Here is a 26,700-nt window from a genome sequence, read left to right on the forward strand (position 1 = left end):
ATAACTATTTTTATTTCTCATAATCAGCTGTTTCCACACATGAGAATTAAAATGTCAAGAGAGATTAACTGTTATAGTAGTTACTTTCTTCCTTTATGATAAGTGATCTACACGTACAAGTGTGTATACATGTATATTATTATACTGTAATAATAGTACTATTCTTAGATGCATGTTTTTTTACTTCTTTTCGTCCTTTTTCGAGTATCATAAATTACTTTTTATCTGTGAAAGATGTACAATTAAGAAATCTTGATGTTCGTTATTGTTTTATACCTTCAAATATTTTTTTTTCAATAGACAGCAAAGAATATGGAAAACCAAATGAAGGAAGAGGTATGATATATATATATATATAAAAAATATATGCTGCTCGTTAAAATAAGAGCAATGTCAGTAAGAAGTCGTCGGTTATTTTAAGTTCATTTCAAGCTATTTACAGTGTTAGTGCAATCAATGCAAATATTAGAAAATAAGTGTACAATGTTTTTTTTCAGTTTGGAGAATAGAAATGTTAGTTTATCTTTCACATATTAATTTGCTAAGATTAAATGATCTCAAAAAGGTATCTTTTTTTATCATTGTTTATCTGCACTGACCCGAAAGACTGCAAGACTCGCAACTTGTAAAACGTCAATAAACCGTTTAAATAAGGACTTGACTTGTTTTTGACTTTTGATATTTTACCTTTCCGGATGAAAACCATATTTTGTCGCCAAAACTAAAAATTATTGTTTGTGTTGGTTATTATATAATTTATATTTCATTTAAGGTCATTGCTATGAAACACACCATATATGCATTACAAAACTCTCAAGCAGAAATATTGGACAAAATATCATTAAATAGGTTTGTTTCTGCAATTTCTTTTACTTTTTGAATGATATACATATATTTACCTTTTTTGCTGTATATTATGAAGATAAGAATGCTCAAGAAATTGTTTTTCCAGTACTGCAAAATATATTTAAAAAATGAGGTCTAGTATTGCATTATATTAATTTGCCTGAAATTCTTTGAAAATACTGATTTTCATACGTTAAAAATGATTGTAAATTGCATGCATCTTTTCTGATGTTTTCTTTTGAATTACCATTTGTTCTACGTTTATCATTAATAAAACCCCACAAGCAATCATGATGCGTTTTTTTTTTTATCTACCTCAAAGAATTGAACGTTTTAATCTAATTTTATTAGTTACTACCGTATTCAGAGTTACTGTTATGTCTCTTGAATATTCGCGCTCGGATAACCTATATTTTTTTTGGGGGGGGGGGGAGAGAGTATAATATCCTGCTGACGAACACACTAGTAATCATTTGAGATTATTAACATGTTTTTACTATCAGAAACACTATAGTTTGAAATCTTTGCATTTTGTAAAATTGTATATAAAACTTGAGTTTGCAATTGTACATAAAGTTTGTGGTATGTGTTTTAGCACGAGTAGAACTTCAATGCTGGCTGTTGCCTCAAACAAATTTACACGTGAGTATATTTCCCCGTTTGAATGGTTTTACCCGTCTAGTAAATTTGGGGCCCTTTATAGCTTGTTCTTTGGTGGGAGCCAATACTCCGTGTTTAAGGCCGTACATTGACCTATAATGGTTTACTTTTATAAATTGTTATTTGGATGGAGAGTTGTCTCATTGGCACTCATACCAAGTCTTCCTATATTTATTTAAGGTGGTATAGGAGTCTAAATTAAAAATGATAGAATTTGTTCATACTTTGCCAAAACGTAGTATCTTTTGATATATTTGAAAAATATCATACATTGATAGGTCACCGCGCATTTTTTCAAGCTACAGGTCATGACAAAATGACACATTTTGTATGGATTATACATGGAAAAGAGCCATCATGTGATTAGAAGCTAAACTAAATGATAAAATTGTACAAATAAAATACGAGAAGATGGCTTTTCTAAATTGCTTTGAGAATATCAAAAGAAAAGATATGGTCACCGTGCGTTTTTCCGGCAAAGATACAAAAAAGCAAAATTCCATGTAGATTCCTTCAGAAAATGCACTATTTCAAAGTAACCCCCCTTAAAAAACTAATTTAGAAATATTAAAATCCAAGCAGAACTAATCACGCTTGTACAAATATTAATATTAATAAGTTATAATCTGATAAATTTGTTCTTTTAAATGTAAACTCATATCAGTTATCTGCATTCCTGCACCAAAATTTGCTAACTTGATTAAAAATCTAGTCCTTAGATTCTCTGTTTTTTACAATCCAAGATGGCGATAGACACCCATACCACCTTAAAATATATTACCGACAACATTAAGATCTGGCAATTTTAGTATTAGTTTGTGGTCTAAATAATCTAGTGAAGTAAGAATTGGTAATTCTTTTTCAAATAATGACTTTTTGGCGAGCGCGAAAACGCCCTTCGCGTGAGAACAAAAAGGTGAATATTGCGATTTATGTAAGGTAAACACATAGATATAGGAAGATGTGGTGTGAGTGCAAATGAGACAACTCTCCATCCAAATAACAATTTAAAAAGTAAACCATTATAGGTTAAAGTACGGCCTTCAACACGGAGCCTTGGCTCACACCGAACAACAAGCTATAAAGGGCCCCAAAATTACTAGTGTAAAACCATTCAAACGGGAAAACCAACGGTCTAATCTATATAAACAAAACGAGAAACGAGAAACACGTATATATTACATAAACAACTGTACATCAGATTCCTGACTTAGGACAGGTGCACACATTTGCAGCGGGATTAAACGTTTTAATGGATCAAAACCTTCTCCCTTTTTCTGAAACAATCGCCTAACATCATAACATAGAAAAACACACGATAAAATATCAATTGGCAGACTTAACTCAATTAATATAATTGTATTTGATCATTCATGATATACTTTGATGATTCGTATATGATTTGCATCTTAGGAAATATGTTAATATGATTGGTTGAGAGGACTTCCGGCAGTTGTTTTGACGTCGTTAAGTTTTCATTAATAGACGACGTTGACCGAATGTCAACACGATGGCGGCAGTAATGACACAATCAGGATCGACGTTAACAAAATTTAAATATACTCGTTAAATTAAAAATAAACACAAAACATGTACATTTGTTTGAATGATAATATCAGTTTTTTGTAGTTTATTTTTTACCAGATTGAAAATTTGATGGAGTAACATTTTTGCGTTAACTAACAAATCTATTCATGCGCCAGGTCTATTCGGTGATTATATATTCCTACTCGTTCGGTATGCCCATGTGTGTTCTAATGTCATAGATTTTTTGGCATAGCACAAGTCATGTCTTCTCTAACTGTTCATGACGTTAAAATACTAAATCCCTGCGATGTGTTCTAGTTGATTTTAGTCTCTGATCCATGATGTTTTATTATTAATTATTTTTTGGCTTCTACTTAGCTGTCAGTAACTTTGAGTACTCTCAAATAGTGCTTTCTGGTTAATTCGACCTGCTGATACTGTTCATAATGCATTTTTGATATTTTATATTAATATGGATCGTGTCTATATATACCAGCTTTGATTATTTGGAATATCTACTAATTTTCACTTCTTTGTACTTCATTTGTATGCACTTCAAGATTATTCTTCTTAAATTTGTACAGGGAAGATTTAGCTAGCTATGTTGATATGCACCCCAATTTGTATCTAGTGTTAAATTAGGTATTTATATGATCGAACTTTCTTGGTATTCCTAACTATTCGAAAAATTTACACCAATAAGTTCGTTTTAAAAGGTGTTCAATCCTGTAAATTAAATAAGAAATATCTTTTAGAATTGGAACAACGTGTTAGTCGAGTAGAGTCGGATTCCATTGACTATGCGAACAATCTTGATAATGTTACAAAGCAAATGTACAATTTGTTGAAGAAGGCTAATAGATTAAACACACTCGTAGCAAATCTACAAAAAACGACGGCCTTTGATAATAATAGTGATGAAGATGGTTCTTCTGATCTTTTGAGTGAAGATGGATCTGTGTGTTTCTCAAATGTACTACACAGAAATGTACCCGGACAGATAAACAATACACCACCTATGGAAAATTGTGAAGAAATCGAAGAAGATTATTCCGAATATACACAAGACAATGATAGTTATAGCGATGATGACAATATCAATAACTGTACCAACAATATGAATGGTAGATCAGTACAACTACTGACACACAATGTAATTAATGATAAATCCAATACCACCAACAACGAACAACTTGGAGCACAAAGCGATTCGATAAACATAAAAGAATCCAATACCATTCATAACGAACCACTTGGAGCACAAAGCGATTCGGTAAACATTAATGATTACAATATCATCAACAACGAACCACTTGGAGCACAAAGCGATTCGAAAACCATTTATGAATCCAATACCATTCATAACGAACCACTTGGAACACAAAGCGATTCGATAAACATGAAAGAATCCAATAACATCAATAACGAACCACGTGAAGCACAAAGCGATTCGAAAACCATTAATGAATCCAATAACATTCATAACGAACCACTTGGAAAACAAAGCGATTCGAGGAACATTAAAGAATCCAATAACATCAATAACGAACCACTTGAAGCACAAAGCGATTCGAAAACCATTAATGAATCCAATAACATTCATAACGAACCACTTGGAGCACAAAGCGATTCGATAAACATTAAAGAATCCAATAACATTAATAACCAACCACTTGGAGCACAAAGCGATACGGAAATCAATAATGCATTGAAAGGGGGTCGTTATAATGTTGAAAGTCAATATTCTACACTTTTAAACAGCAATGATGAAGATAATAGTGTAAATGGCAATGTTGTAGATGAGAATGAAACCAGACAAGACAACCTATTGCGTACATTGAGCAAGGAAGTTAGTAAAAAAGATTTGCCTGAGATTGAAAATTGCAACATTTCAAAATCAAAAGGCAGGATTAATAAAAATGAATTAGGCTATAAAAGTAGGAGCAAGCGAATACAAAACGACAACCGCGTTGGCTTTTATAACAATCACGAAAGTTATAAAGGGTATACAGATAAAAGCAATATAGATTTTCAAATAGAAAAAAATAGTGTACCCAATATAAAACCGTCAGCACACAATAGAGTAGACGAAAGAACTATGATGACGTCAGCAACATCGTAAGTATCAGAACAAACTATCTCAAAAGATACTCGTTGGAACATATATTGCAATAAATCTCTTTTGATTGAATTCATCTGTCTTAAGTTCTAATCAATTTTCTGCTACAATAATGTTTTTTTTTTAAATAACATTCAACAGGTACGCGAAAAAACGAAACTTTGAAAGTAAAAATGTGAAACATGTGTGAGTTAAACCATTATAGCTATATATATTATAAATTTTGTCTCACAAAATGCCAGAACACGGAAACTGTATTAAAAGATGACAGAAAATATTAATATTGTAACAATTTGGTATATTTTAATCATATATATAATTAGCTCTTAGTTTCAGATATACAATTATATCACCCTATTTTTTTTTATAATTCAAATGATGTGGCATTTATACTAATGGCAAATCAAATGATGAAGCCCTCAATATAAACAACCTACTTGTAACATTTGATAATTTGGATTTGTTGTTTTGCATAAACAAAAAAACACGGATTTCGAATTAAAGATTTATCTTCAGTTTTTCTCTCATAGTCGAAGGTTGTGTCCATAGAAAGTTCAAGTTTTCTCCAATTTATCCTCGATTTACTATGATATAATCATTCAGATAACGCACAAGTCGTTGTCTGTTCAACTGTTGGATGCGTCTGTCTTGCTAGGGCTATGAAGTTGGTAAAGTGTTCCAAAAAGGTGTAAGTAGTGGCAAGACATATAATGTTTTTCCAGAACAGCCTCAACAAGTTTCAGACAATGATGACTCGTTATGTCATGTGCATAAGCAAATGGTCCCTATTGAAAAGCATCAAGGTTAAAAAAAAATGTTTTCATGATAAGTCTCGAAATTTCTGAACCTGGCAGTATTTTGAGGGTGTTTTAGCTGTTTGCTCTTGAATATATTATGGACTAGTAAATGTAGTACATGTACCGTTTTAAACATCACTAATATTCTTCCAAACTAAACATATGATATGACATTTAGGTACAATTTGACCAGGCGAGCAAGAAGAAGAGAAAGAGATGAAGACATTTTTAGTGAACGTATGTAGGATATAGTACAATATTCGATCAATATCTCATTCATGTAATTTAAAAATATTATTTTAGTTCGCTTTCGTCTGTTTTCACCGTGGTATTTTCTTGGTGTTAATGCAAAGTTTGATTATTTGGTGGTTTATGTTGATATATTTACGGCATATATCGAATGCATATGTTTTTTGAAACTGTGTGAGCTATTTGACTGACAATCGTTCCAGTTTCATATGTTTTATTTCCATATTCAAATAAATGTATATATCAAATATATTTTAAGGACTGTTTAGTGAAAGTTATAGTGATCAACCCCAAACTCTAAGAGAATGGTATCATTATTTCAGACAAGTGAAAGCTTATGGTAAGTGTTTTAAAATCAAATGTTCTAAATCATAAAAGGTAATTATTCCATAATATTCTGTGCAGCCAATTTTATGGCTTGAAGATGGAATTTATGTAAAAATAAGACTGAACCTAAATATTTGATTCATGTTATGTTCAATGTAGTATAAGTTAACATAACAAGCTTACATATAGTAATTCACCAAAGCATTCACTGCTGCTATTTGATAAGTAAACATAAAAAATTAATGAGTAACAATCACATCTTTAACACATATCCATAGATACCCATGCTCTTTTGAACGAGTTAATATAAAGATTGTTTTAAACAGGCGCTGCCAATATAAAAAAATGTCAAATGACAAAAATTAATCTTCAGAATTTTTTATTGAAGTTTGTGTTGGTTAGGCTGATCTAGAAAAACTTTTTGTCTAATCATGAAGATCTTGTTTTTTTAATTTTAAGCTTCAGCTAGAGTAAGATCCGGAGTAGTCAAACAAGCAAAAGGGACTGATGTTATTTTGGTGATAGATACATCTGAACGGATGTCGGAGTGTTTCCAACGGTTGAAATCAGTTGCTTTACAGTATGTTTACGGTGAGTTTAAATAAATGACGAGAAAAGCAGAATTCGAAATAAGTACAATAAATTACTTTGTGTAATCTTAACAGAAAAGGAAAATCCTAGAATTTTAAGTATTTATTTAAAATTGATAGTTTCATTCAATGCCATTTCATATGAACCGTAGAAATATTTTACGGACGTCATCATGAGATCTGTCCTTATTGTCTTAACTACAAGCTTATCCTCTTTTCTTGAAATATATCACAGAATTGGGGTGACACTTACGTGAGTAAATAAATGCGAGCGACATAAAAAGGATGATCTACTTCTGAAGCGCTTGCGATCACTGGTGTTTTTTGTGATGATAAGTCTTTCGATTTTATGTTCTGTTGTTTGTCTTTAAATTGATTTTTATTTTTTTTTATCTTGACTATTTCAAATCCTTTATCGACATATTAGTTATCAATATCTTTAGGCAACTTTCGTCTCTTATTAACCGGAAGACTCGCACGGTCTCGCTACTTTTAGAGTTCTGGCGATTTCCTTAGTGTTTACAATATAAGAAGATGTGGAATGATTGCATATGAGATCAAAATGACACAGAAATTAACAACTATATGTCGCCCAAAGGCATTCAACAATAAACAAAGCCCATACCGCATTGTCAGCTATGAATTGCCCCGAAATGACAATGCAAATACAATTCAAATGAGAAAACTAACGGCCTTTCTTGTTTTGTTACCTTGATTTGTTACTTTTAAATTGTTGTACCAGATTTAAATACCCGTAAACTACTCTCACATTAACAAGCATTTACTTAACGTTAAAGAAATAAAACAGCATGTTAACGTTTGATGTACTAGTATGCGAGGTTTCATTTTCATGCACTAGTATGTAATCCTGACCTGTATATATGATAAATCTGACTTGACAAATACAAACAAAACACATGTAATAAAATAAAGATAAACATGGCAAAAAACAAACAAACAAAACACTGAGATAAGAGATGAACCTCATCAAAGTTGATCTTGAAAGGTGAGTACTTTTATGCTTCACTACGAACAACCATCAAAAGAAAAAAACTTTCTGTGATTTACATTCACATCAACTGTTACATTAAATCTCTTTCACTTTTCATTGAATGATTAATGTGGTCCTGACTAGTTCCGACATATCTACAGAAGAGATTGTAAACGTTTTATAAAAATCAGATTTAAAGATAATCGTTCTCAATATTAGAAGAACACATATATCTTTTATAGGAATTGAACAGCATGCAAAACAACACAAACAATGTTGCGGGATGGGAACTGGAATTGGTTTAGCAGTATTTGGCCGGGAAACACGTCTTATACAAGAAGCAACTAGTGATTATGGATTACTTGTGGAATTAATTGGTAATATTAGTTATATATTTATAAAATCTTAATGAATCGTATGTTGATGTAATGGTTAAAGGGTAGTTGGATGAATCAATTTGCTTTGAGTGTTGTTTCTAAAAGGATAAAAAGTTTTGTACTTTTCAAGCTTGGTCAAGTCAAAGTTCAATAATGCATACTATATTGCTAAATATGGTTTTAAGAATAAAATGCAAAATAAGCCAAAGACCAACGTTTTAATCAAGCAAAACTTTGTTTTTAAGAATTAACATACTTTAAATCATGATTGAAGTTTGACTAGACCAAACAAACTGTTTTGAACAAACATTTACCCTGGTCTTTAAGATCGAAGAAAAAAACAGTTCGTAACTTTCTGCCTTTCATTTTTATGACTTCTCGGTAGATGTAAATTTTAAATTTGTAATAGGTTTATTCATCGTAAAATTAACTTGTTGTTACTTATAATTAATCAGATCGCTTCAAAAAACACGATCTATTCAACATCCGCTTTTAATGTGTTATTAACTTGCCATGCATAATTCACATTTTGTAGAGAAATATGTGTACTGTTTATATTTTTATCTAGAAATAATCACGGTCTTAAACTATTGATTTTATTTATGCTAAAGGAAAGCTTAGGTCAGGTGGAGATGCACCTCTCGTGGCAGGACTTCTGATGGGTTACGCTGGTGTTTCGTCATGTGAGTATACATTTTGTTTTAGTATACATCTGAAACAAAAGTATTGCAACACTTCCTTTGAAAGCAATTAATGAATTGCTATTATTTATTTTGAATTTATTGAACCATAAAACTAATTTTTGACTCTTCTCATTGAATAGTCCGCGAAGCGGATTAAGTAAAATGTGAAGAGTCAAAAAATAGTTTTATGGTTCAATAAAATCAAAATAAATTATTGCCATTCATTATAAACAATTTCTATCAAAAATAAGGCTCAAAGACCTTTTTATATTATTTATATTAACAATAACAACGTACACATATGTTGGCGTATGAATACACAACGTCAGAGTGAGTGTGTCACCATCAAAATTGACAGCATTGAAAATAAAAGTAATAATGTTAACCAATCAGAGGACAGTAAAAACACAAAATTTATTTATTGTAAAATAAAATGATAGTAGAATGGTATTCAATTTTATACCAATTTGTGAGAATTTTTGGTTACAACTTTATCTAATACTATTTTATCTATGGGTATAAGCAAACTTTGTTTATTTAACAAAGCAAAAATCGAATACAAAAGTTTTTTCTCCAGTCGGAATTATTAAAAATTCGCAAATATACAAAAATAAATGCATATTAGTCCTAAACAGTTATTTTTATATGTAGGTCATCTGAAATTCTGGAATCGTTCGACGATCTTTTAAAAGATACTTTTTTTTTTTTTTTTTATCTTTATGTTACATTCCGAGAATTTCGTGAAATAAAGTTCTCTTTCACAGCTGTGAAATATAAAAAAAATAAGGTGGCGTGTTTTCTACGATATTTATAACATGATAAGACAAGACATTGGCTGTAGGTAATGACATTAAACAAATAAATCATGTAAAATTCAAATCAATAATTTCCTAAGATTAATTTTCTTTGGTAATAAAGACGTTAACGGTCTAATTGTAATTTATAAGCGATATCCTATTATTCACTTACATAAAGATCTTGAAACTAGTAAACACATAAATTACTTGATTAATTAATACTTTTATTAATAGATGAAATCCTCACCTAAATGCCTTAATGATATGTTAAACACAAAAACTACCACAGAAGAAGATTTTGAAAATCAAACTGTGTTCGATTGATATCTTTAAGCGATAGAATATTTAGAACAAAATAGCCAGTAAACGGGTGTGTATCTAGTATTATCGCGAGTCAACGAAATCGCCAAGATAAGATTTAGTTATGCGACTACGTCAACTTTGTCTTTTAAATGATTGTTTCTAATTAAGTTAGATTGTATATACAGTTTTCTACATTATGTTTTAATACAGCTTCTACAGTTTTGCATATGCATACCTTTACGTACTCTACTTCCTTAAATCACTAAAAGCTATTTCCTCTATATGAGATTTGTCTATTTGCCGTGTTATATTTCTTTGATACATATAGTATGTGGCTGAGTACTGATTCATCCTGCATAATGTTGTTGTTCAATGGTAAAATTGTCTTGCATTTTGACTGACATGCTTTGTCCATATGCCATTGTGTGCTTCTTTGTTACATATTTGGTTGTTTGTTAGTGATTATAATTATAACACAATGTTGACTGCTGTACCCCTAGTTTGAAATTTTCACCAATATTGTGTTTGTTTTATTCACGCATTTCAATATAATGAAATTTGATGCGACTGTTATATAAGTCAGAGGATTAGCTTCCTATAAAACCATATTCAATCCATTACTTTCTACATAAGTCAAAAATATGACAGTTGTAATATGCATTCGCTTAATGTATTTGAGCTTTTGATTTTGCCATTTGATAAGAAACTTTCTGTTTTGAATTATACTCGTAGTTTAGTATTGATGCGGCGTAACTTTATACATCCGGCAGCAGAAAGTTCGTCCGGGACTTATATTATACATTTGGAGGATAACAAATTATAAGTTGAAGATTATGTCACCAATGTTTCACTGGCTTGTCCTTTATCTTTCAGCTGTTAAATACAACTTTGGAATGAAATTTTCGATCATGCGCATTGGATACCAGTTCATTGTTTTTTACGATGCCTTTTTTTAATTTTATCTGCATTTATATTCATTTTTACTCATAGGCTTAGGACATATTATCATAGATGTTGTAATGACTGCAAGCATGATTGTTTTCACTAATGGATCGTCAGAACAGTCTAAACGTTTATTACAAGATGTACAAATTCCTAATTTGGATTTGAGTAATCTTCCGGTACGTATGAACGATTTTAAATTCAGCAATAATTATATATTTATGTTTTTACAGGACATTGACTGACCTTTTATTTGCATCGTACTAAGTCATTATTATATATTTTCAAAATGTTATAACTATTTTGTTTTTTTGTTTTTTTGTTATTCAAAAACACAAGCATTGGTTGATTGCCGAAAGGAGAATACTGATTACTTGATATTTTTCTGGATTAAATGATTGTTTCTGTAAATTCTGACCGTTGACCATAAAAATATGCAGATATTAGTCCTTAACTTTTAAACATTTTAGGTACCATCTGATATTACCGGGGTCATCGACGAAATAGCTGCAAGGAGTACAAAGATATATTATGTCCCTATTGGCAGACATCAGGGCAACAATGTAAGAACTATTATTCAATATAAAAATATTGGTATTTCTTTATTTATATATTGTTATAATATATATATATAACTGTTGAAAGAAAGACAAAAAAGTTTTTTTTTTTATTAATGCTAGTATTTTAAAGGTTGTGTTAACATATCATCCCGCACTTTTAACATTACGCTTTTGCTCATTATATTTATCTACGGATATATTTCTTAGAATGTGATGGATTTTAATTAGCAGTCCTCCTTTTACTAATTAATTTGACAATGATAAAATAATTTACAAAAAAGCTTCATATATCTTGTTTTTTTCGATATAGAATTTAAGACTTTCAATATAAAGTCAAATTACATTAACGGTACCAATTTTTCTTGCACCAGATGCGCCTTTTAACAAATCATGTCTCTTCAGTGATGCTCGTGGCCAAAATATCAAATCTGCTTAAAAGACAACATGTATTAAGCAAAAACCTAAATCAAAAGATCATTGACTTAAGATCCCACTGTAGACTATAGTACATTTCATATAGATTGGACCTGTATTAAAAGACAATATTTTTGCTCTCCCTCAAGTAGTCACTTAAAACAGGTTTGACTGTGATGGTAAGTACTTACATGTATTCAAGAAATCATTCGTGTGTAGGTAAACAGCAGTGTAATAGGATATGTTAAAAGTAAAAAAGAAATGATTATTGTTGTTTGTAACATTTTTGATACTCCATGGCAACTTTTGCGATTCCAAACAAGCATGTATTAGGGAACCTTACACAACAAAATGAAATATATTTGGCAAGCTTACTGATTATGCTTGAATTCCATTTCAGACTACTCTTTTCCTGTCCACGCAAGTCAGAGTTTAACGTCACAGATATTGTAAAATGCAGCCCTGGAAGTTATTTGATATTGCAAAACTAACACAGCAAAATGCTCTGCTCTTGCAATATTTCAATTAAAAATACAAAACTTATTATAATGAGACCGCAAATTTAAAAATATCTATCTGACAGAACAAAAACCTTTTTTTGTTTTAAGATAATGGCAAATGTTTTAATTTCTTTTACAGGAATAGGAACCAGTTAACTCCAGATAAAAATACAAACATTCAAATTTAATAATTTGTAGGAGCAGAATTTATTGAATAAGTCTTCGAGGCTATCAACATATTATGGTTATTTTAGTTGCAGTAATATGTGATATTTGTTTATGAAACTAAAATAACCGAGTTAAACAGCTGTTTTATATAATGTATTTTCAGATTTTAGAACATGCTGTAAGACAAACTAATGGAAACATCATTCAAGTTAATGAAATGCACCGCTTGATTAATATGCCACAGGTTATTGTAAGTATACGTTTATGTTGGAGTCAGATTATACAGTTTGATGACGCGTTTATATTGAGTCAGATTATACAGTTTGATGACGCGTTTATGTTGGAGTCAGATTATACAGTTTGATAACGCGTTTATGTATGAGTCAAATTATAAAGTTTGATGACGCGTTTATGTTTGAGTCAAAGTATACAGTTTGATGACGCGTTTATGTTGGAGTCAGATTATACAGTTTGATAACGCGTTTATGTATGAGTCAAATTATACAGTTTGATGACGCGTTTATGTTTGAGTCAAAGTATACAGTTTGATCACGCATTTATGTTGAGGTAAGATTATACAGTTTGATGACGCGTTTATGTTGGAGTCAGATTATACAGTTTGATGACGCGTTTATGTATGAGCCAGATTATACAGTTTGATGACGCGTTCATATTTGAGTCAGATTATACAGTTTAATGACGCGTTTATATATGAGTCAGATTATACAGTTTGATGACGCGTTTATGTTTGAGTCAAATCATACAGTTTGAGGACGCGTTTATGTTGGAGTCAAATTATACAGTTTGATGAATACTTGATTTAAGATAGTTACTCAAATCTTTATAAAAAGATATATTGAAATATGTCCACGAAGTGTCAAAATAAATGAAGAACTGCAATGGCTTTGAAGAAGAAAATGGCGGACCATTAAATTGTGTTCAAAATTCGCAAACATCAACAGTAAATAGTTGAGGAGTGCTTCATTTCAAAGGATATACAATAATAAAATAGTAGTTATTTTCAATACATAAAGCAAACAACAAAAACTAATTGGAATCATGCGCCTGACCGTTAGTATCATATTGACATCACGTGTGTGGTGGTCCCTTCTGGAAATGGATGCAAAAGTGTTCATTCTTAGTGAGACAATCTGTAATTCTCTGTAGGTGACCACACTAAATTTGATTTTGTCGATGCGTGTTCTTTCCACAGTTTTGCATTTAGTAACAGAACTAAACATTTAGTATATTTGATGATGACCCCTAACAGGAGGGAGTGTTCTGGATTTTTATATAACATTATTTTCAATCAGTGAAATTGAGGTTTTGAGCTGGCATGCCAGCGACTGCTGGTAGTACTTTGTTATTTAAGGTATCTTATCATTTTGCTTAGTTTCATTTTTTTTTACTAACTCTATCGATGTGTGTTTTTTTTAATTATAAATTAGCAAGACCTATAGAGGAGGATTGAGATCTCATTAAACATGTTTAGCTCCGTCGGAATTTAGCATGTGTCCAATTCAGGAGCCTCTAGTCCCTGTTAGCCCTATATGGATTTTTTTTTTAAATTTGGTTCAATTATATAATTGTTTTCAAAACAGTGTGGACTGGATCCTTTTCTGTGCTCAGATTCAGGTGCATAAATCAAATTATACAAAAAAATAGCAGAGCAACCGTGAGTGTTGATCTTTATGGTGAATACACATGCTTGAACTTTACTGATTTATTCTTTTTAAATCCTCACTTGAAAGCCACTGACAGACTGAGTGAACATAAACCTATTGCTATCGATAGACGATAACACAATTTAAAGGTAAATGATTCAGTACTGTTACATTTTTACTACGTAAATATTGTGGTTGTCTGTACTGTTACGGAAATACCTCTATGATTTGGATTTGAGGGTAACGTCCATTTTTGCCGAACCTGTACACAATTTTGTTTACACAATTTTAATTTTAATGCGTTAATTACGACATCCGGCAACAGTCTAATTAAACATTTGTTTTAGATATATTCAAACGGAACAGTTAGTGTATCTTTTTTCTCACAGTTGAATGCATATTAAATTAAGACAGATATCTACTGCGTTTGGCCATTCACTGCGACTCATACCAATACATGTCCAGAGACACGTCTGCTGTTAAAAGATAACATTTACATTAAAACATTAGTTTAAAAACGTTTTCTAAGTAATAAGCTGTCTTCTAAGGAAACGGAAACCCTGTTAGTTTTGTAATTATTAAAATTTGTCAGATTCAGATTAGAGATCTGTAAAATAAGTTAATATATACAACAGTGCAAATATTGAAACTTGTGTACAACTGTAAATAATATTGATACCAATAATGAATGTTATAAATGCTACTTTTCTAAAGTGCACTGTTTACAATTTACATTACAGAAAATTGCATTACGCATACTAGCTGATAAACGCTTTTCCGAAAACCAAAGCACAGATGTCATCAGGATGAAAATATCCGAATATATGGATGATATTTATGTAAGGTTTTGAATTTACTTCGTAAACAATACAATAATAAGACCTGCTTTTTGACATACTATATTCACAGGAGTAATTTTTGCCATTAAATCATTTAAAATCACTTAACTTTATGTACATAGATAACCTTGAAAATACAATTTATTCTTGAAAATTTTGTAACGAAAAAAAATAAGCCATCTTAAGTTTGTTTTCATAATAAAAATAAATTTTCACACACGTTGAATTTATTTACGGCTAAAACTGTACCATTTTTGTTTTGAAAAAAAATTACATCTTAACATGGAAAGTTTATATGCACTACTTTTGATTCAAAGGGCAAAACATAGGGTTGTGTTCAACGTTTATATGGCGTAAACGTCTAAGAGTTTAAACTTACACTAAAATTCTAAAATACCCCTTCCTTGATTTTAGGGTTCCAAAAGAATTCAATTTGACCAAAATGCATATTATTATGCTTATATACAACCATTCCTTTGATCTTCAAAATATTGAAATATAATTAAAAAAACAAATTAATATTGATCTTAGTCCATCTATTTATTTGCGTGCATAGAGAAAGATATATAATCGTAATGTTTAAACGCACCGTCCCTTACCTTCTTATGAGTTATGACGATGACCTTACGTTTTAAACTGATTTGTAAGTGCAGAATGGGTTTACAAGTTTGAGACCATTAGTAAACTGCTGTTGCCTCTTATTTGATCAGATTTTTTATTTTCACTTTTTCTAGATATGTGAACCATACTCAAAAAGATAATTGGTTGGATTACCCGTCTTTATTTAAACAAAGAAACCTAACAAATTTTGCTCGTTCGAGAATCCAAAGAATATCACCTACACATGCTATTACGTTAGTTTTCATTTGCGACTTTCTGTAATAAACAAATTATAACTGAAGACAAATTATAACTTAACAAATTATAACTGAACAAATTATAACTGAAAAAAAGATTAGAATCAAACCATATGTCGTAACTTTTTTTTAGGACGACTGTCTAGAAATGGTAAAAGAATTCAGCAACCCTTTAAAAATGTATAAAAAGCGAGGTTATTTTGTGGAGTTGACGTTTAACACACTCACACTTGGAGATAGAGTAAGGAGAGGACCGTACTGTGGATGCGGAAATGAAGAAGATTTCGGTTTTGCAGGCACAGTATTTGGACAAGATCTAGACGGTATGCACAACTACTTTTAAAAGATACAAACGTTATGTAAATGAATAGGTAAAACACTATCTACAAGATTGTAAGGTTTTTTATATCTCAAATGACTGTTTTGTTCACCAAGTGTCCAGTCATCCTTTGTCTATCAGTTTTTTTTCACTTTCGATCTTTTATATCTGGGCGTCACTGGTGAGTCTTGTGTGGACAAGACGCGTTTTTGGCGTATTGAATTTTAAACCTGATGCTTTTTGTTATCTATGAATCATGCTTTTCCTTGTCTAATATGATCTCCTTTTTATTTGTATTGTAGTCCTGTAATATTATGTTGTCATTTCAATGTTATATTTAACTTTGCCTTTAAAGTGCGAGGTTTGGCATGCCATAAAACCAGGTTTTACCCACCACTTTTATTCCCCTTTAAAAGTGTCCTGTACCAAGTCAGGAAGATGGCCATTGTTATAATATTGTTCATTTCTGTGTGTGTTGCATTTTAACGTTGAGTCGTTTGTGTTTTCTCTTATTTTTGAGATATTGAGATAAGACGTGGCACGGTACTTGTCTATCCCAAATTCATGTATTTGGTTTTGATGTTATATTTGTTATTCTCGTGATGTTTTGTCTGTTGCTTGGTCCGTTTCTGTGTGTGTTGCGTTCCGGTGTTGTGTCGTTGTTCTCCTCTTATATTTAATGCGTTTCCCTCGGTTTTAGTTTGTTACCCCGATTTTGTTATTTGTCAATGGGTTTATTAGTTTTGAACAGCGGTATACTACTGTTGCCTTTATTTATACATTTCCCGTAAATAACGTACATTGTATGTCACGGTTATTCAATGAAAAGGTATACTTTGATATGTGTTGTGGTTGGTACTTGATATTGTCGCGAATTTCGATTAGCAATATTATTGTTATTTAAACATATTTCTCCCTTGACATTTTGTTTTACATTAAACTTGTTCCTTTTATCATAACTTTTGTCTCAGTTGATCAGCTCCTTTTATTGTTATATGTTTCTCCGGTATCTCCGTTAATTGTTATCGAAAACTTGATATTCACAAATGTCTCGTGGTTTATGCTTTATTTGTCCCTATAAATAAGAATGGAAATCATGTGAACTGTAACTGTATGTATGATAAATGATAGAATGTTAAAACGCTGATGCGTTTTTCGTTATTATAACATGTGGAAAAGTTTGTGAACCTCTAAACCAAGATAAACAAAAAATAGTGTTTTTTAACAAATACCTACGCAACACAAATCTTGATATATGCCTTTCAGTTGACATAAATTTAGAACTCAAGGCTTTTTATCATTTATCCAATGGTATTACATTCTTGCTGACTATTTATTTATCAAGTATATGTAAGAGAAAAGGAAGAAATACAGAGAATTCATTGAGTATACTGTTTATTATGTTTAATGTACTAACTACACTACTTGTAGTATGAAACCTGTCATAGTTATGGCAAGGATTTTCTAGGTATTGAGTTTACAAATGCAACATCAACATTTTTCAGTATTTATCATTATCATTATAAATGTATGTGACATAATCATTATTTAGTGAATTAGAGCAGTTGTTAGTGTGTATCAACACCGTTTATCAAATGTCAGGCTTTAAACATCGTCATGTGAGGCATTCATTCATTCTGGTAGGTTATTTTTTTTAATAATTCACCAGTGTCAGAGCAGATAATTGAACTAGCTAGGGAAATGTCAAAGAATGTCTCGTTCTTTTTCTAAAAAGGTCATCGAGAGATACCAATACATTGATTTCTATTCCGCAATGTCAAAAATAATACACATATTCTTGAAGTATAGATTTTAGGTACTGACGATGTAAATAATCTTAATACTATGTGATAGAATTATTCATTAGTCTTTGTAAAGTATTACTTTTACTGTTCAGTTTTCTTTTTGTAACATTCATTTGACGCAACCGTAGTATGTAAAATAACGAGAGATCGTGATTTTTTTTTAAAATATAGGGAGTGATTTGTCCGCATTTAGGGAAACACCTTGAAGGTTGAATTTTGAATGAAATAAATCTTAACTTACCTGCTTTCTTAAGTTTTCGGCCTAACTCTTTTAAAAACATGATGATTTCAACCCTCCCATTTCGTAATAGTCAAATGATATGCATTTTCGTTAAGAAATACACAACATTTTTGAAAATATCCATCAAAGGAAGTTTTCAAAGACAAGTTTGTTTTTAGATCAATGTTGGAAAAGGCTATATTATTCGCTAATTTGAATCATAAACTAAGGGAAGTAATTTATTTAAACGGACCACAGTGACGTGGTGAAAATCATATGAATAAAGTACCTTTGGGTTTGCCATATGATAGAATTGTATGCGACTTTTATACAAAAGAGTAAAATCACAAAAATACTGAACTCCGAGAAAAATTGAAAACGGAAAGTCAAACAAATCAAACTAATGGATAACAACTGTCATATTCCTGCCTTGGTACACGCAATTTTTTTAAGTAGAGCATGGTCAATATAGAGATTCTAAATTCTAAGAGATTCTAAACGTTTACAATTATCATTTTGTCATATGTAAATGTATAACAGACTACTTATTTATTCTCCCAGACCAGAAGACATAACCATTCACTTTTAAAACATTCAATAGACTTTCAATCGATGAGAATTAAGATTTTCCTCTTTGTATTGTGCGAATGATTTGCAATATTGAAAGACTAGAATACTGAAATTAAAATAGAACAATTACACGATGGCGGGATGTTTAAGTACAGATCCACGTCATATGTAACAGAGAATCATAAAAACGCAAAAAGACAAAGCATATTAGCAAAATGACAGACAAGAATACAAACAATATCATAGAACTATAAAACAATAACGGGATGTTTAAAGAACAGAGAGTGTGCTTTTCCGAGCAAATTCTTGAATAAAAAATTTCCATCCCTCAGGTCGGCCTTTCACTTGGTCAATCCTGGCACCCCTTGGTGTTATGTACGAAAAGAAACAAACTTAGGAAAACATGCGTCATCTTTAACATTAACGAATGACCAAAGCTTTGGTTTCGAGCGTAATTGATTACGGCTAGTCAAGCAACACACAAATTAAGACTCTTTGAAATTATAAAATGAAAATACTGCCTGTCAACTTTATGTAATACAATCAATGGATCCGGAATAGGATGGCATCTTGAAATAATTTGGTCGAAATTAAAAAATAAATAAAAACAATTTGTCTTATATTTTATTTGAACTATTTGATAAATATTTAAGGTATAATGGTAGAATGTCTTATATTTTTTATTTGAACTATTTGACAAATATTTAAGGTATAACGGTAGAATGTCTTATATTTTATTTGAACTATTTGATAAATATTAAAGGTATAATGGTCGAATGTCTTAAATTTTATTTGAACCATTTGATAAATATTTAAGGTATAATGGTAGAATGGGATCATGGATTAAAAGCTTCTTATGACTATGTTGACGGACGGGAGTTACAGCATATCGTAAAAGTCAATGAAGTTAGAACTCTGATCGATGAACCGATAGCAGTTGGATGCAGGGTTGTCAGAGGTATTTAAAATATATATAATTCATTAACATTACAACTTGCGAGTATTTTTGTATTTATTGACTTTTCAAGATAATAGCAAAACCAAATTTATCTTCCTTTTGACAACGCTTGATATTTTTTTCCCTCAAACTAACCAATCCCTCTTGAAACTATCCATGCATAATAGAAATGAAGATGGTTATCTGTATTAAAAAGAAAATGTTGATATATTTAACAAATGATTATGGTTTAACTCATAGGCAAGGATTGGAAGTATGAAGATACTGATGGAGGCCGAGGAACGTTTGGAACAGTATTGAGTATACTAGAAGAAGGGAAATCAGTGGTGAGATTTGTCGAATAGCAACATCTTTTAATGAATAACACGAATAAATCTGACAACTACAGACAATTAAACAGATGACGTTAGATTTTAAAACTGATACAGAATATAGAAAAGAACTATGCGTATTTTGTACATTGAATTTTTCTCACATAGAATGTGATGTTTTAAGAACTTTTTGCTGAAAACTCTAAAGGCAAAGTCCTTCGACAAATTGCATATTCAAAGCTTGAACACATCAAAGGAATGAATAACAACTGTCTTCGTGTTTATATTATATTAAAAATGTTGGGTTTAAACTTGTTTTTATTACTACACACACCTTTCATTTGTATGAAAGTCACATAAAGAAAGTTCCAATATATTGGCAACAATGTGTGAACTGTTAAAACATATAAAATAGCAGACAACATTGTGTTATAATTTTCATCACTATTAAAACACCCGAATTTGCCAACAAAGAAAACCAAATTGGCAAATAGACAAAGCATAGTAGTAAAATCGAGAGCCGAGAATATAAAAGTTAACAAAGCATATTAACACAATGACGGGTTGCAATAGTACCGAGCCAAGTCGATACTTCCAGCAATAGATTAACAGCAATAAAGTAATACTTAACAAAGATAAACAAAATAATACTAATACACGTTATTAAGGTGATAAACAACATCAGTACCTAGAATTTATACTTCGTGTATTATTTTTGAAATTGATACGCAGTATTTATCAACAAGGTGTTCCTTTTTTCTGATATTTTTTTAGAAGTTTGCTATTAAAGTGCGGGAAATTGATGAATTCAAAATAATAATCGTCTCGTTTGTCATAGATTGTATGACTCCTACACAAAAATAATGAAAATGATTGACTTGAATGTATTTTTATTTGTCATTATTTTATTCGCTGAATTTATTACAATTAAACTATTTAATAGTTCAAGAGTTTGAATTAAAATTAGTTTGTTAGTTTCGGAATCATGCGTTTTAAAAATAATTACAGAAAAATTATGTTTTAGGTAAGATGGGACAACAAAAATGTAGACATATACAAAATGGGATATGAGGGACTTTTTGAGATAAAGTTAAGGTAAGTTTTGAGTGTAATTCATTTTTGCAATGAATTATATAGAGGCCCAATACTAAAAAGCATCAACGTTAAAAACACTTATGTAATGATATTTTGTTGCAACATAAGGGTTTTTAGGTGGTTTCAAAGAATCAATAATTATCAGTCCATAATGGAGTTTGAATTGATTTGTGTCTATTTTTTACCCATTATTACAGTGATACGCTTACAACTGTTCTGGTCTTATACATACTTGGTCTTTCAAATAGTTGTCTTTGAGTCTTCCTGGGGAATGTGAATCAAGAAAAGCGCTTTGGACGCACGTTTTATTTTATATTTCATTTTTTTCTTTAAGTAATAGCAATTCCTTACAGAACGAGGAAACGCAAAAGTATAACAAGACCCAACAACGGTTGAAGACAAGAGAAACTTGGAAACACCACAATGATTCAAATACAATCAAATCAAATGAATGTGATACAGATGATTACCTTATACCTATATATTCAGATGTAGCAGGTTAGACAATTTTAAGTTATGCTAATTAATTACCTTTAAAAGTCAAAACACTACAGTATACAAATTTCAATTCTTGTAAAAACACACACGCGAACGTATTGCACCAATCTTGCCAAAATGTCTGTAATGATTAAGAATGAGAATAAAAACATATGTATTATAAATACATCAACTAAAAAGTAAAATCACAAAAATAAAAAAATCCGAGTTAAATACGGTTGCTGTATATTATTATGAGTATATAACCTAGGGTTTACCAGGTTTAATTCACTATTTTCTACTTAACAAATTGCCTTTACCAATTCAGGAATATGACAGTTGTTGTCCCTTCGTTTGGTGTGTTTGAGCTTTTCATTTTGCCATTTGATTATGTAATTTCCGTTTAGAACTTCATTCCGCGGAGTTCAGTATTTTGTGATTTAACTGTTTTCACTGTTTGAATTACATTCTATGTTTAAATTACAATACGTCTCTCCAAAATAAGTCATATGGTTTTTCCCCAAAAATTTACATATACCCCTACATTCCGATTTCCCGGTCTTTATGATTTTTTTATGAACTACTATAGTTTTTTAACAAACAAAAAAAAGAAACAAAGAACTCCTCTTATGTTTGTGTTTAGTTAACTGCGTGTGGAGATTTTGTTTGACAATATTTAAAGAACGGTAAAGGTTGTATATATATCATTTGTGTGCGTCTTCAAATAAAATTATATAAAAATGTGTGGTTCTTTCATTGCCAAAAAAAAATACTTTTCATGTTAGTAATCGAATAGTCTATTGATAAGATTTTGTTAGAAGTAGTGGAATTAATAAATTCAACGATAATGACACATAGCTAACGATTCAAAATGTGTATTTGAAGTTCAGGCTTTTAACGCAACATATAAGCACAACTTTTGAACTATTTCCTGGGTACCCGGTTTTATAGGTTGAGAAAGCCGGAGTGCCAGTAGAAATCTGCCGACCTTACATAGGAAAACTGACAACAATATTTAATTAAGATTGGAGTTGAATGCACCCTTTCGAGTGGGAATCGATATCACAACCTCAGTGTTTTCCTACAAGGGATAACAGTATTTACTTCTTAGACCTCACGGTCACCGATGTCCTTAATTTTTCAACAAACCAATTGCTAAGGAGAGTGCAAATAATTAGAAATAAGATATATTTTTTATAATAACATATTTATATATCCCTTCGTGTGTATTACCTTTATTTCAACAGTCAGCGCTATTTGGGAATACAAGAGAGTTTCACAATGGACAAAATATCCTTCCACAACAAATGTTAAGATTGAAAAAGCATACCAAAGGAAAAAATCAGGAAATATCATTATCGAAATGGATCGTACAACGTATGTATTAATATTTATTTTGATAGATGTTTGCAGTAATCTAAAACCAGAAACTTTCAGGAAATGGAAACTTTGATATAAATTACAACAAAGGACATCATTAAGTTACAAAATCAACGATGATAAGAGATGTCGAATTTTAATTGTCTTTTTAATCGAATTATAAAACTTGAGCCTCGGTTCAATACTGTTGCCTGTATCAGTATTTGAAAATGTTGTTTATAAAATTATTTTGAATTCAAACAGGAGACTTCAATTAAAAAACATAATGATGTCATTTGAAAAAAAAAAGATATTTATTTATTTTATGATAATGTTATCGAGGACTAGAATTTTGTTTAATTTGTTATGATCACGAAATTCTGCTTTGTTACAGATATATAATTCATTTTTCGAAAATGGTACAAGAAAATGTTAAAAATAAAACAGAACTGGCTGTAAGAAGGAAAGGTAAGCTATATATTTGATAAAAAAAAACAATCCTTGTCTTCTTCGCGACATTCTTCTGCACGCTTGTCGAACTTTTAAGACAATACGTTAAATTGTCAACAATTATGACATTTTAAATTTTATTTACACGTAACAAATTCCAACAGTTTTAACAAGTGATCTAAACAGTAATATCACATAAATTTTGAACTCCGAGGACATTTCAAAAAGGAAATCTGTTAATCAAATGGCAAAATCAAAAGCTCAAGCACATCAAATGAATGAACAACAGCTGTCATTTCATGACTTACTTCAAGTTGATAGTAAAATATGTAAATGTAACAGAGGAATCAAACGCTGCTGACAAAATTAAACTTATTCATAATTAAAATGTATAAAGAGACGGGTGAACAGTCACATTCAAAGAACGTAGTCCTGAACAATTTTGGCGATCAATAATATAATGTAAATCAAAAATAAAATAAAAACAACAAATTAAATTTAGCCCAGTTAAAGTTAATACTTGTATCATTAATGATTATATAATCACCATAGATAACCTGGTTTTAATTTTGTACTCCAGACGCGTAAGAAAATATAGCATAAAGTTAACTGTTTATGTTACATTACTTTTTATTCGATAGTGACTACTAATTTGTTGTGTTTTTACTTTCAGATTGATACTTGGTACTACGCCGAAAATGAACTTTACTTTAAAAAAAAAGATTATGCTCCAAGTGCACATCCTAGTACAGCAGCTAAAAAATCCTTCAAATTTATAATGTTATTTAGACTTAAACAAATTATTTAATTGTAATGCATTAGTTCAAAAGGAATAACAAGCAAAGTGTTATTCTTGCTATTTTCATTTTGGTCCTGATTGTTAATATTCTTCCTTGTAGCTTTTGTCATCACACAAGTGCTTTACGAGAATAATCTTAGTTTACCTTAAGTGTCTTGTTTAATTTAATTTTCATATAAGACCTGTCAATTATTTTGCGGACGACTTATACAAAACAGTTTTTCCATCCAAAAATATAATATGGAAGGTGATTCGTACAAAGGATGTTTCGGTCAGAAACAAAACAAATTACATTTTCTCAACAGGTTCATGCTGTTAATCTTTTGATTTGAAACACATGTGTACTAAACATATGGAATTATCTGGACTCGATTGCAATTACATGTAAAATTTAAAAAGATGCAATGTGAAAAGCTAGGGACAAGATGTGAACAAAGCATTTCAACCAATGTTGGTTTCCAATCATGAAAACACTTTACCGGATAGATATTGGTTAACAATTTCCAAATATCTTATCGACTTACAATAATTTCACAATATAGAATACACTACTTTATACCTTTAGTATTGGTTTTATCAATAAACGTATTTCAATAATTAATTGAGTATTTCTTTTATTTAGTAAATCGTTTGATTTTATTCAAAATTTGAAAATAAACTGCCTAAATGGTAACATAATGCGTATCATTTCTTTAAATGAGATAATAGAATGTGAAATCAAAGTTTCGATAACACATATCAAACTTTAAACAAGACACTATCAAGAGCCTGAAATGCTGACCTGTTATTTGTTGTTAAGGTGTAACACCACTAATTCAGGCCCGGCCAGAAAGCACATACCAGAAAGTAGTACATATTTAACGCAAAATAGTTCCTGCGCATGAGTGTAACTTTCAAAATATGTAGGATATTTAGGTATTTTTGGCATCAAATGAAAGCTGAAGGACTGGTGATCATTGTAGAACACTTTTGGACTTTTAATTTTAAATATTTAAAAAAATTGCAGCAAATTTTAAAAAGAGGGTACATTTGGTCTGTTTGTCAGATCTGAAGTACTTGTTTTGGTACATCCGAACTTCCGGGAACCAGTTCTTTCTTATATGCCATGTAAGGTATGTTGATTTTTTCAGTAGAAGACACCATAAAGTGTTGCTTTGATATGCAATGATTGCCACTTTATTTGAACTTAAAATGAAAGAGGTGTGCCTGGTTGAAATGGAGGAATTTAACATAGAAAGTAATGGGACCATGAATTAGTGGTGTACTTCCTTAAAATCTTTCACCAATAATTATTTTTGCTTTTCAATATATATTGATGAGTTGCTTTAAAATGCCATTTAAATAGTTATTGTATCTGTCATATTTTCTTCAAAAGCAAAAAAAATGTTCAATTTTAGCCGAATTGCCTATGTTTCTAGACATAACAGGAAATAAAATAAAAAATGTATACTGGATTCATTTGAGAAAAAAGGTAAAATCACAAAAATGCTGAACTCAGAGGCAAATTCAAACGGAAATTCCCTAATCAAATCAAATGATAAAGATCACCAAACGAACGGACAATAACTGTCATGTTCCGGACTTGGTACAGATATTTTTAAGTGTAGAAAATGGTGGATAGAACCTGGTTAAAAATATGGTTACAGCAGTCCTTATAAATGAGTTACAATCTCAAAACAAAAAAAACATTTACAAAAAGCACAAAAAGCATTTATCAAATAAAAAAAGCATAATTTTATTCATTATTCCGCGTGTTTGGCGTCAAAAAATGTAAACGTCACTTTGGAAGAAATTAAGAAAAAAAAAAGTTAAAAATCATAACCAATTTGTGTGAATTGACTTTAAAAGGCAATAACTCCTGTTTAGATTTTCATTCCTTATCTTGTTCAAGATAATTTTTAAAAAACTCAACAATTTCCTTGTTCCATTCGTCCGAAAATTTGAGGTTTGATAAATCTTGACCAATTGAACAATTTTAACTCTTTTTATATTTGCTCTTAAAGCCTTACTTTCTGAGATATAAACCAAAAACTGCATTCGACCCCTATGATTTATTTTTAGCCATGGGGGCCATGTTTGTTAATGGATAAAAAATTCGGATACAATTCATAAACTAGATTTCTAAAG

General features: G+C 30.6%; 2 protein-coding genes across 2 annotated transcripts in view; one reads left to right on the forward strand and one right to left on the reverse strand.

Annotated features, from left to right (window-relative positions):
• LOC134715192 (COMM domain-containing protein 10-like) overlaps positions 1-26,700 on the reverse strand; it is a 168,804-nt gene that overhangs the window by 24,494 nt on the left and 117,610 nt on the right. The window lies entirely within an intron of this gene.
• Positions 221-25,127, forward strand: LOC134715191 (uncharacterized). The gene is made up of 21 exons (XM_063577212.1): positions 221-336; positions 773-849; positions 1,442-1,488; positions 3,789-5,151; positions 6,128-6,186; positions 6,458-6,538; positions 6,985-7,116; positions 8,349-8,483; positions 9,095-9,166; positions 11,257-11,387; positions 11,679-11,771; positions 13,014-13,100; positions 15,255-15,353; positions 16,344-16,533; positions 19,942-20,082; positions 20,323-20,408; positions 21,418-21,488; positions 21,823-21,986; positions 23,213-23,342; positions 23,719-23,792; positions 24,448-25,127. Exons 1-21 carry the CDS (start codon positions 313-315, stop codon positions 24,450-24,452), a joined length of 3,261 nt encoding a protein of 1,086 aa, XP_063433282.1. The 5' UTR covers positions 221-312; the 3' UTR covers positions 24,453-25,127.

The sequence above is a fragment of the Mytilus trossulus genome, chromosome 4 (assembly GCF_036588685.1).
Source record: "Mytilus trossulus isolate FHL-02 chromosome 4, PNRI_Mtr1.1.1.hap1, whole genome shotgun sequence".
NCBI lineage: Eukaryota > Metazoa > Mollusca > Bivalvia > Mytilida > Mytilidae > Mytilus > Mytilus trossulus.